Source organism: Ambystoma mexicanum, chromosome 2q, assembly GCF_040938575.1.
Source record: "Ambystoma mexicanum isolate Mex_15411 chromosome 2q, UKY_AmexF1_1, whole genome shotgun sequence".
Lineage (NCBI taxonomy): Eukaryota > Metazoa > Chordata > Amphibia > Caudata > Ambystomatidae > Ambystoma > Ambystoma mexicanum.
The window spans coordinates 1,017,470,174-1,017,483,431 of record NC_090924.1 but is presented as its reverse complement, the minus strand read 5'-3'; the positions used below and the strand labels follow the sequence as shown (position 1 = coordinate 1,017,483,431).

At 42.3% G+C, this 13,258-nt stretch overlaps 1 protein-coding gene across 1 annotated transcript in view; it reads right to left on the bottom strand.

Moving 5' to 3' along the window:
* Positions 1-13,258, bottom strand: part of CUBN (cubilin) — a 1,794,835-nt gene that overhangs the window by 636,780 nt on the left and 1,144,797 nt on the right. Inside the window, exon 38 of the mRNA XM_069648353.1 lies at positions 3,581-3,762. Coding sequence (XP_069504454.1) covers positions 3,581-3,762 — 182 coding nt within the window. The remainder of the gene's footprint in view (positions 1-3,580; positions 3,763-13,258) is intronic.

Genomic DNA, 13,258 nt, shown 5'->3' with positions numbered 1-13,258 from the left:
TGCCCAATAGGCCAGTCCGACCCTGGTCATCGACCATCTGTATAGTTTCCATCTCTGTGCTGAATCTGGGTCTTAACCAGGATTGGCAGGTTTGGAGGAGATTGTTGGTGTTGATGTTTTACTGCAGTTGAGCGACTACCTCTTTCTTGATGATCTTACCTTAGAAGAGAAGATGGGTGATGGGGCGTTAGTTAGGTTGTTGGAATCCAGAGTGGGTTTCTTTAGTAGAGGGAGGATTTTCCCTGTCTTTAGGGTTGATGGGAAAATGCCTTAAATTAGGGAGCTGTTGATGATCTCCAGGTAGGGAAGGAGATCTTCTGCAGGGAGGGTCTTGAGGATGGATTCTGGGTGAATGTTCTCTGTATATGATGTGACTTTGAGGGCAACCAGGGTTTCTACCAAGCCCTCTGTAGAAAGTCACTTGAATGTTGTCCAGGATGTGGCGATTTTGTGAGGATGGACATGAGGTGGGTCTGTGGATGCATAGCTGTTGTCTATGGGCTGGCAATTTTGTTGATGAAGAAGATGCTGATGGCAGTTGATAGTGTGTGGTATGCCAGTGTTGGATAGTGGGTTGACACAGTGCTTGACTGCTTTGAAAGAGCTCCGCTTTTATTGTCTGATTCTGCTATGGTGTTCTGGTAGCAGGATACCTTGGTTGTGTTGATTAGTTATCAGAAGGTTTTCTCAGAGTTCCTTGAGGACCGCCAGGTCAGATGTGGTCCTGGAGCAGCACCATATTTTCTCTTGTTTCCTGATGACTCTTTTGCTGAGGTTGAGTTCTTGCGTGTATTAGGGTGCTGACTGTTTTGGTTTTCAGGTGCATTGTTTCTGAGGCGCGTGTCAGTCAATGCTGGCTGAGAGGATGGCGTTGAGTGCTTCCAGTAGAGAGTTGCAGTTCAGTTGGGGGTGCTTGTTCCATGTGAGGTGGAGGTTGGAGGTGTAGGTCTTCCATGAGGGCTTCCTCCAGAATGTTTTTTTCAGGACCCAAAGGTTTGTCTTATGGGTTTCTGTTGGGAGTGCTTGACGGGGGTGGTGTGCAGGATGTTGAAACGGCTGTCAAGTGGGAGAGGAGAGCTGCAGTGGAGGGAAGGCAGTTCTGTGATGATTAGGTTGAGGATGTTACTTTTCTCGTGCGTTGGGTATTTTGTGTGCTGTGTGAGGTTGAGAGTGTTGAGAAGGCCTAGGAGAGCTTCAATCATTGGATTGGTGGCCTTGTTACCTGGAAGGTTGAAGTCCTCTAGGAAGATGTTGTTGGTGTGCATGCGGGACATGGTGGTGACCAAGTCGGTGAAGTCTGTGATGAAGGCAATGTTGGGTTTGGGTGCTCTGTAGATGAGATGGAAGGTGTCCATCAGGGAGAGTGGGAAGTGACAGGGGAGGACTTCAAAAGAGTCAATGTCGTCGACATCAAGTCTTGTGCAGGGCCACTAGGTCTTGTGAATGATTGTGCGGCATCCGCCTGTCTTGTTGGGCCGGTCTTTGTGTTGGATGCTGTAGCTGTCAGGGACAAGGACAACTTGTGCATTTCCTTCACTTAGTAGTCACACCCTTTATCAGCAATTGCCAACCTGTGAAAGAAATGGTTATTGTGACCAGCAAGATCAGCTTGCATTTCACTTCAGCTTACCATGCCAAAAATGCACTGAGCCAATGGCAGGTGTGCCACAAGTTGCCACTGCTCAATTTGAAGACCATATCTGCCACTTGTTGGAACTCTACCTTGCAAAGACTATGGCAGAAGTGCAATGCTATCACAGATTACTTCAAAGACTACATCAGGGCTGTAGGTGTTGCATTTCCTATCCTGGCTTAGTGGAAGCTGCTGTCTAATGTCTGCTTTGTGCATCAACCTTTCGAGCAGGACACCAAGAGGGTCAGCCATCACAATACATCCCCCAGTGATGTAAATCCTGTGAAGAACCTGTCCAACATGGCAAGGCCCCGTTCCCTGACGAGATGCAGATTCAGCAAAGCTGCGAGAGACCTTTTTCACCCTTGTGTGGTAATCCATGAGTAAGTGAATATAAAGGTAACATTGAGCACCTTCTGGCTCCCTTTATGCACCCACATTTCAAGGAAAAAGTGGCTGCTTTTTTATCTATGTGTGTCAGAGAGGAGGACCCACAGCAGACGTTACAAGGTATCAACATTTTACAAATATGCAAAGTTGTTTTCCTGAAGCACTTGCAACATACATTGAAGAAACAATTCAGGCAGCAGGAAGAAATTAAATCAGCCAAAGTTTCAAAGTACCCTAGGCATGGCAAGAAAAAGACTGATGGCAACAAGAGGCAGTGCGCCCCGACCCCTGTTGAAAGCTTTGTGAGCAGTGTGGTTGCAGCTTCTGGGAGGATATGCTGTGGGAAATTCACCTCAGTGATTCAAGGATTTTGAATAAAGATGGGTTATCAACAGGAAAAGGATGATGACCCAGTACATCAAGTAGTCTGTCTGGCCGGCAGCACTTGTGCAAACTGCTGTTGAATCTCTAAGCCAGCCCTCTGCAAGTCTGCAACCTGAGAGAGATTTTAGGTGTGGCGGCTATTGTCCTTTTAATGACATTAAGCACCCATTCCAATGACTGGAATGGCTGATAACGGCCCAGCATCCCAAGTTATAGGTCTGAGCGAAGCGAGGAACATGTACCAATGAACAGCACAAGGTTTCACCTTCCCTCCTCAATCATGGGAGAATCCTCTTTCTCCTGCAAGGAGAAATAGAGCCCTTCGTTCCCCTCCTATCCTTCCGCCTTCTTTCCCTCCCAGCGTTGCATGTGCACAATTCCCCTCCTCAACCAAGAGAACTCGGAGAACCAAAATCACCCCAAGAAAATGTTAACAAGTCAACTCAACAGTACCACTAAACAACTCTACACAACACTACACAAAACTACACTATAACAAACCAAACTGCTATGGAAAAAAGATATCTGCAGACTTTCTTAATATTCAGTGTCTTCATTCTATTAAGTCCTTCAGCTAAAGCAAGACATGTGCACATGTTTACTAATATTACTGTGCACAGGTTCACTGATTCTTGCATTGTTGGGCCAACCAATAGGTGGTTCAAGAATAAGAAAAAAGTTGAACATATAAAGTACTGTTGAAGAAACCTGTTAAAGCTGAGAGACATGCACCACCACTATTTATAATCCATAGCCATTATTGGCAAAGCAACAGCAGGAAGACCTAATTCAGTCGCTTCTTATTCATTAGCGACTAAGTACTGCAAAAATGGTGCTCGTTGGTGACTTGTGGGTGAATCCCTTTAAGTAGAAAAATACATTAGTTGGAGTAATAATGTAGCTTCTTCACAAAATCGTACTCTTTATTTTGTTTGGACCTTTCCCAATAATTTTCCCATATGAGCTGATATAAAATTAGTCCAATACAGTGTGTATTTAGGATTGCTGGAATTTCTCTTGACAGAGCAATATCACAGAGGATACTTTAAGTTTGATGTCTTATAATCCTCCTCCATATAACTTAACACAGGTTTTTGAAGTACGCTGGTTAAAAAGTGATTTACATTTTCCTAAAGCATGGTGCTCCACATCATGAAAGACAAATGAACGTACCCGTAGCCTGTCAAAAGAGCAGGTGCCATGATCTTCAATATCCATCTCCAGGATCCTGACTTCAATCACTTGCGATGCATCTACATTGACTGTCCACAGGTTGTTGGCATTGTGCGGATAGTTTCTTGGCCACAATGGAGAGGCAATCTGCCCGCTCTGCCCCACAAAACTATTCTGATACACTGAAAGCAAGAAAGTGAGTTAATGATGCACCATTCTTTAAAAAGTCTTCGTTATTTCAATTTCCATTAATAAAATCCATTTGGAGAATACAGTGAAGAGCTCAGCAATGGTTTACTAATAGTTATGGTTCTACAAATACTGTGTACTGCAGCTAATTTGGAAAATATACTGGATGGAAGGTACTCAGATCTGTTTAAAACAACTTAAACACTTAGGTCAAAGAAGTTCTTCAACCAGGCAAGGGAGAATTAAATATGAACAAATGCTCTCCAAAGATTGCCATTCATCTTATTTTATGCATACATTGGAACAGGAACTGAAGTAGGAGTGTAACCCGCGAGGGTCAGTAAAGACCCATATCCCTGTACCAATCACGCCATCTCACACAATATTTTGATATGCATGGAGGGCCAACTGTGCAGCACTTGCACTCATAGAAATGACCTCTTCTACACAGTGCAACAGCTTGTGAATTGGCATGTGGAGTGAGCAAGTCTGATGCAGTGCGCAATTTAGCACTTGGCCCACAAATTTTGTGAATCAGGCACTGTGATCATAAGGATACCTTTAAGGTTATGGTTCATCAATCAAGATGGGGGAGTATACTCTCCTAACATCTTAAGATTAAGCTTTGCATAAACTTTGTATTGGTTCAAGAGAAAACAACAATAGGTCTCAAATTGCCTGACTTCAAAAAGCATATTCTTTCAATCCATTTCGCAACGGGGTAACATATTCCCTAGTCATAGTAATTTCTAACAGTTGGATATGGGCAGATGACCTTGGAAACACGAAGCCTTTTTTAATAAATTGGGAGATCTGGGGAAGGGTTTTGTTTTCTTTTGAAAGTTGATAAACTATGCCACCAGTGATTTTGTAAAATAATAGGAACTGTTTCCTGCAAGATGCTGAAATGTTCCTGGCTTAGACCTGGCAGACAGCCTTCGTTCTTTATTATGGGAGACACTGGATCACTTTCCTAACCTTTGCAAATAATTAATTGCATGATTATCCTTATCGATTTTACTGGGGTGATACCATTGAAATTAGTCATACAAGCATTACCTTACACCTTACATGATAAGGGGTTGGGGGGTAAACAATATTTAATCATCTATGCAGAGGCGTTGCTAGGGGGTGGCTAAGGGGGCAGTAGCCCTGATCTTTTGGTTGTAGCCCCAGATAGAATCTCAGTAGCTACAACCAAAAGGCTAGCAAGCCCCCAGTTCCGACAGTTCCGACATCAGCGTAGCCCCGGGTCTTTTCCAGACCTAGCAACACCCCTTAATCTATGTTAATGGAATGGGAATCTTTCAATTCCAATTTTCAAAATAAATCTGTGGATTGTAATTCAGACTGTATTTGACATGCTATACTTTGTTGGCAGTGCTTCTTTAGTAGGCCAACATTGTTAGGTTAAGGATCTACAAAAGGCATTATTATTACTCCGGCTTTCAGAATCTTTCTGTGCTACTGCTCTAAGCACTACTCAGGACAGGAGTTAAACACATCGACAACGTAGCTTGTAATTAACCAATTGTAAGGCCCCAGCTATTCACATCCTCTGATCTTATTGTTTACTAAACAGTTACCATAGTTACCCAGCTGATCCGTGTCATCACATATCACCCATAGTTTGTAAATACTACTGTCATTCTGCATTGTAATATGTGAATGTAAACCTTCATATAATAGACAATGTCCTCACTGTAATGTAAAAAGGATGTATTTATAGAGATCCCTGGGGATACCATGTTCATGTTGAGCCAGAGCTAGCATTAGTACTCTCAAGTGTCTGCTATATATAGCCCAGTGCATTGAAAAACAGCATGCTTCTTCTGTAAATAAAACTCAATGGACACACTGTTCTCCGTTCGTGAGAAGAGACTGCATATGGGAGGCAGAGTTTTCATACATGAAGTCAGTTGAGCAGTTTACTGAGCCATAGAAAATGACAAAGGTCTTATTTTTTTTATAAATATATATATATATATATATATATATATATATATATATATATATATATATATATATATATATATATTTTTTTTTTATTCTTTTTTTATGGTTGCTCAACCCATGGGATAGTATATGATCCTGTCAAGTTTGCTGAGGTTTCGTGCAGGGGGTGGGGTCACAAAATGTTATAGGGTGGGGTCACAAAATGTGTCGTTTTTCCCATAGACCCAATGCAAAAAACGTTTTCCTCACGCCTACAGCCGAAACCGCTGGACGGATTTTCACCAAATTTGCATCATGAGTGGCAGCTTGGTCCCTAAAGTGTTGTAAATTTGGTGTAAATCTTTCAAGTCGTTTTTTTTCAAACTGTCAAAAAGTAAGTAAAAAGAAATTAGTGATATCTGGGTTCGGTCCGTGGACTCACTTCCCTCTTCAGTGTGTGGTCAGGCCTTCGATTGGCTCAGAGGGGCATGATGTCCGTAGACATCGGAGGCGCTGATGATTGGATGGTGAAAAGCGTGAGGTGCATCTTATTTTTGGGAAAAGCCCGCCATGTGGGATTCCTGGACAGTGCCCAGGGTCCGCGAACATCGTGGTAAAGACATATTAAAAAACACTGCACTTGTCAAACTAATGAAACAATCTCTGGGAAGGTGAGGGGTGATGAGGATGGGATGGGACATGGCCGTAAAAAGCCAAAAAACGGGTGAGTTTCTTCTCCGATATCATCAAAACATGCCAGGGCAATCCTGTGATGTTCGCAAACATCTAAGATGTTCTGGGACATCTATGCTTACTTTTGCATTACAGGGTTGGTGAAATCTGTTTTTGGGTGGCTTATAACTTTGACGCCACTCAATGAAACTGCATGCAATTTTGGAATTTCATTTTAGACCTGACTCTGAATGGTTCTGCAAAGGGTGGTGCTGTTTTGTCAAAATTAGAGTGGGGGGTTCCACAATATTTTATAGACTTATAAATCTAGTGCTATTTGACAAATCTCACATCAGTTTGCAAAAAGATTGTATGTTTCTGCAAAGTATGCTGGGGTTTTGACAAGAGGGGGACAAATTAGAGGGGGGTCCCAACATTTTTAGATGGCTTATAACTTTGTTGCTGTTTTACAAATGTGGACAAAGGTTTTCAGAAAGACTATAGACCCAACCTTGAATGTTTGTGCAAAGCCTGAATGGATTCTGTCAAGTGGGGGCTAAGTTATATGACTATTGTATGTACGTACATTTTGACACTTTTGAAAAAAAACAACATGGGCGGATTTGCAGAAAACTCGTGTAAGGAGCATTAGCAAGTACCTGAAAGCATGGTTTTGCAAATGTGTCCGTGTTTTATTTTTTGAAAAATGCCACAATATAGGTATAAACAATAGTGATATACCTTTGGTGACTGAGGGATAGCCTGTTGCTATATGTGATTGTCTGGGTCATGGCCTAAGGCCATGGCCTAAGGCCATGACCCAGACCATCTGGCTACTGGCCATGACAGTGAGGGACCAGCAATGTGGTTAAAGTGGTCATGGCCACCACGGACTATCTATGTGGTAACGTTTTTCAAAACTGGGATAAGTTTGAATGGGAATAAAAATGTGCTTGTGGGTACAGGTTGTAGTGCTGGATGGGATTGCAGCAATATGCACGAGGAGGGTCAGCAAGAACTCGAAAGCATTGTTTTGCCATGATGTCCTGTGTTTTATTTTTTTCAAAAGTGCAAAATGTAAGTACACAACGCAGTGATATAACATTGGTGTCTGGGCAAAGGGCCTGGCCATTAGTAAGGAGAAATGTGTACTGTCATTTGGTTATTGGGCCATGCGGCATGGCCGAAATGGTAGGTTTGAATGGGAATAAATATTCTGCTTGCGGTTACAGCCTGAAGTGGTGGATTGGATTATAACAAACTTGTGCAACGAGCATTAGCAAGTCCCTGTAAGCATGTTCTTGGAAATACGGTTTTTGCCTTATTTTTCAAAAGTGTAAGAATGTTAGTAGAAAAACGAGTGATATACATTTGGTGTGTGGGTAGTGGGCCTGGCCCTCGGCAAACACAAATGTGTACTCTGATTTGCTTTTTGGGGAATGCAGCATGGCCGAAGCCTACGCCCCATGGATTTGGAGACTGGCCATGGCAGCAAGTCATGAGCACTGGCCATTGGTTACATTATTAGGGTATAGTGGACACTGAGCTAGGATGCAGGGTAGGTGCAGTGAATAATAGGGGTGGTTTGGTTGGGGTCATGGTGGGGCCTTATGATGTCGGCAATTGAACAATGATTTCCATCCCCAGCATGCGTTGCTGATAATGACAGACATAAGTATGTGTTGCACAAAATATGTTTCTTAAAGGAGGTTTATAGATCTATCATATATATGAAAAGAGGAATTATTAATAACATATATAAATATATACAGTGAAACTTATTGAGTTATAAAAACCTAACAAATTGACAGAAAAAACATTGTTAAAGGGATGTTACAGTTAGGATGCATCCCACCCTTGGGACTCCTCTGCTCCAGTAGTTAGCCAGTGGCGTCTCACCTTGGCATCCCTTGGCATTTCCATCCGGGGTTCTCATGAGCACTTGCCCATTTGCTCATTTGTACTGCCCCTTCTATTTATGCACTTCTCTCACTGCACAGTCAGTAAGGGAAATGCAGATGCAAAAGATTTGTAGAAGATTGTTAAATGGCAGTTGGTATGTGAAAGCTTATTATGGTCATAAGGTTATATATACAGTTTTTGGAAGTGATTGGTGGATGGATTTGTGACTGTTGGAAAGCAGGCATTGAGGGTAATCTACAAATATAAAATTAAAAAGGGTACAAGGGCTACCCTGTGTGATGGTGTGCACATGCCATCCGGGTCTTTTAATGATCTGTGGCCTGGAAAGGGGACTGTGGAGACTGTGGATAGTTATAAAGGGTCATTGATTATGGTCCTTTATGTATGCTAAAGAAAAGTGTTTGGGGCAGAAAATTGTTTCTGTCCTTTTTTCTCTGGTATACAATTGTCCATTAGCACCCTGGGTGGGGAAGCCAGCCAATCAGGTGGCTAGATAAGCGGGCTTGAACCACTGGTACAAGCCCGTGCTCCAAGCTGTCTGATGGCCGGCTCTCCCCACCACCATCTTCCTCCCACCCTCTGACCCATTTTTTATTTCACCCCCCATGTCCCTACTTTCCTTATTTCTGGGGTGGCGGGTGGCGGGTTCCGCTGCCGCATTCACTCCTTCTCTTCGCCTCCTGCAGGCTTTCATGGTATGGAGCCCCGCCTTCCCTTTCCATGGTGGCCATCCTGGAAAAGGATTTTCCTTCCTATAGTGGAGCGACATGCGGGTTACTGTTACCGTTTTGACAACCCGGTTGTCAAAACGGTAACGGTTATTCCATTCGGAATGCCATTACCGGTAACGGTCATTCCCGGTAATGCCATTCATCCCCCATTGCAGGGGCTGGAACAGGGATAACTGGCCAGAGCCCTTGTTATCCGCCCTCACTTTGCTTGGTCTGATAACTTGGGCTGCCGGGCCGTTATCCCCTGCTCCAGCCCCTGGAACGGGCGGTGAACACCACATTATAGTCATTAGTATAACACAAAATGCTAATGGAAATGTTGGAGAATCTTGTTGAGTCTATCTACTTTATTGAGAAATGTAAAGTAGATGTAGTCTATAGATTATTTGTTTTGTTCTATGTGAAAGGTCGTCCCTAAAGGAACCTTTTTTCTGAATTTCTTTTTTTTTTTGCAGGAGAAGTCAGAAAGTTAGGTGGGGAGGGAAATGAGGGAAGACTAATATGGAGGGGCAGGTGGACAGGGGAAGAAGTTGCGCGTGTGTTACATCTAAGTAGGGGGCAGTGTTTCTCATGCTCCTTGAGTACAGCTTCAAAAGCACTTTGAAATTGCTCCCCGCTGCAGAGTGGTGTGTTGCAGTATATACAGAGTACTGTTGTCTTCGAAAGATATGGATCAACAGCCTCTTTTATCACTTTCAAGGTAGCTGGTGGGATTTTGTGTCCCGCAGAAGGAAGCTGTGTGCTTACATTATTGATTGAGGAAGAAGAGGTGGGGTAAGCCTACTACTTTCTAAGAAAGGAACAACCTTCCTGATAGCTTTGTGGTGGTTGGATTTGGTGTGGTGGCGCATGCAGGTGGTGCCATAGCAGTACTGTCCAGGGAGTCCGCAACGGAGTACAACCTTGCACTCAGTGCATTTCACTTTGGCAGCTTTAGCCTTTGGTACATTCCCAACAGTGGTAAATAACTTCCACACCCATGATTCTCTCTGGGTGCTACAGGTAGGCACTTCCTGTACCTCATCTTCTTGATCTTCTTCATTGTCTTTGGAAGCACTGCGCTTCTCATTTCTGTGCTAATTCCCTTCAACCTTGAGAGACCCACAGCTCTTTTGCTGGACTTTATAACCTTTTTATTTTAACCCTGCAGTGAGTGAGTCCTTTTTCTCACTTAGTCATGTGTTTTTGATCTGATTTGGATTAATATTTCCTTTGTTTTTGGTGTCTGACGAACTCCATAGGCATCTGTCTATTGTATCGTGACACACAGCGCCTTTAGTGCAGTGTCTTAGAGTTCTTTTAAGGTTTAAATACCTTTTCTTGGGTGAACTACAGTTCCCAAGAATAGTAAAGTGAAATTGACTTTACTTACCTTTTCTCTTTGTAGGTCCAACACACACCATTTTATGTGGAGTGCTGTGTCTTACTTAGTAGTCCCTTTTCCTACTTAGTCATGTAAAATTTATATGTTACCCCCACTAATTTAAATGGCTGGTGGCAGTGATTTATTGTTTCTACCATTGTGCTTTTCTACCGCAGGCGGAATCCTCAGCTGCAGTGTAGTACCCATGGGTGACCATTTTGGCAAAATGGCACCGGTCTTCTTTTTTTTAGCCATTTCTTGTTTGTGAGGTCGTTCTTGGATTTTACTCTGCGCACCAAACCAGGTTTAAACCCTTTGTTCATTTTGCCTTTGGAGGGCTTCAGTGCTGAACCCTGCCTCTGGCTCCAGTGTGTTTGGAAGAGCAGGAAGTCTGGGAGGTGCCTGAAACTCCCCTGTTCTTTGTCTCTTTGGTTACCTGAAAGCAACCAGTCCTGATTGGCTGGCTGGCTGTCCTTGCAGGACAGCGACCCTGCTGTGTGAGTGACAGCTAGGCTGTGCATGAATGGGATAAACCTGCATAAACGTCGAGGCTTCTTGGACTGAAGACAGAGTCGACCACTGGAAGAAACATCCAACGAAGGAATCATGAAGAGAAGCTTGCTGCATCCTCCTGGACAGTTCAATTGCCCAGTGAAGCCCTGCTGCTCTGCTGAAACTCCTTTTCCTAATCGACAAGAGAAGCTCTGGAAAGGGATGCCTTCTTTCCTTGGGTTAGTGGGACCAACTAACCCTGAGACGAACTTTGCTGGAGGGCCTTCCCCAACTGGCTGTACTTTTTTGCTGCTGCTGGAACTGAATGCCAGGTGTCAAGAAATCCGTAGACAAGTGCAACGTCTGTAAGCTGGCCAAAGCTCCAGGACGATCCTGTCCACTCTCTCAAAGCAGGACGAACTAAGCTGGAGTCACCTCACCAGAGTGCTGGACTCAAGGAATGAAGGAAGTGCCCAACCGGTGTCCAAGAACCGCAGTGGTGCTGCTGACCGAGAGCTGAAACCGCGAAGTGCTGCTGATCTGAAAAGAGCCCATAGCTGCTGCTGACCTCCGAACTGCTGTGCAGGAGTCATCTAGATGTCCTCACGACTGAGGCAGAGGAACACAGGATCTGCAACACTACAACTAAGGCAGAAGCCAGCTGGATCCTCTTCTTCTAACCAAAGGTACTGTACTGATTAAGTGGTACTTATCTCTTTGTCTTTAGCTTGCTTTTCCCAGTTGAGACTTGAAGTAGCTGCTTTCTAGAGTTGGTTCTATCTCTAACGTTCACAAGTATAACAGCTTGTGGGCCAACAGTGATTTTCTACAACAAACTCTCTAACTTTGTGCAAGTCCTTTTGCTATCTAAAAAGTGCCTCAGCTCCATAGACTTTGCCCCAATTGATTTTGGCTGTCCTGGCTCCCTGCAGACTCTTTTAACTCATTGACTTTTATTCTTACTGTGCCTCATAGTTGATGCATTGGTTTTTAACTAATATTGCTGGAAAAGGTTTTATCTAGACTTAAATGGTAGCTTTTAAAGTTGCCCAGAGTATCTACTTGCTTTGACTTGATTCTGAGAACATATTTTGAAGTGTATTTTGATTGGTGCACATTGCCCTTTTTAAAGAAGGCTTTTTTTAATTGTGTTTGGTTTACAACACACCTTTACAACTAATCATTACATAATTCACAGATATAATAACACATAAAAACGAAACATAAAACAAATCTGTTAGATAAAAGACCTAAAAAACATTAAAAGACATAAAGCATTTAGATATTTAAGACAGTAGATGAATAAAATGCTTATACAAGATCTAATAACTCATCTAATAACTGATTTTCCATTTTTTTCTGATGATTTTCAACTTTCAACCCTATATCATCAATAAGACTGAATCATGTACCATATGGATGGGGATTATCATGCAAAATACACAAGCGAAAACTTAAAATGCAAAATTAGGTTTCAATTTGATGCATTGACAGTTGATAACATCGTAAAGTGATTCAGTTATTACACTCATAAAGTGACTACAAGTGCATATGATTGTAAGGAACATATATCTCTATAAACAAATACCACAACTCCTTTCACCGACTGATTATCATTTGGTCATAAAAAGCAATTCAATTTAATCATTACTTTAAAATCTCAAAATTTAAAATTCTAAGAATTGAAAGTATGATATAATACCAATTTAGGGCTCATATCTCAATTTTTTCTATCAATTTCTCCTCAATAATACCCCAAATCATTGCTAGTTTCTGAATCAGTGTTTGGCTGTTGCTCCACATACATCTGGACCAGGTACACTCCCTTGATAATTCGGAATCAGAATTAAGATAACCGTCAACATTTCTGATTCTGATTTCCTCAAAGTGTTCACGAAACATAATGAGATGTTTCAATGTTTCTTTCTCCTCGGTTCTACAACAGAATCAGCAATTTCCTGTATGAGAATTGACCGTTTTTTTTATCCCGATATTGTATTCTTTCATTGATGGGAAGTTGATTAAATGTGTACTGTATATACATTTTTCTTAACTTATAACAAGGAAATTTCATGATGTACATCGGTCTTGCACCCCATTTTCTAAGAAATGTACAGTATTCAGGGCAAGACTTATAACCACAGATCAGTCAGGATGCACCAATGATATCTTTGAAATTTCCGTTTACACAAGGTTAGGCTAGCACATAAATCCTCATTTGTTACCATAATAGACTCTAAAATCCTGTTGATTTTTTTCGTAATCTTTATGATAGAAGGTATTTTTGCATCAATAAACATAAGATGCAGTTCTTCATACATAGAATTTCTAGGCGGCTGCATAATTTTTGCATGATTATTCATTAATCGCCAG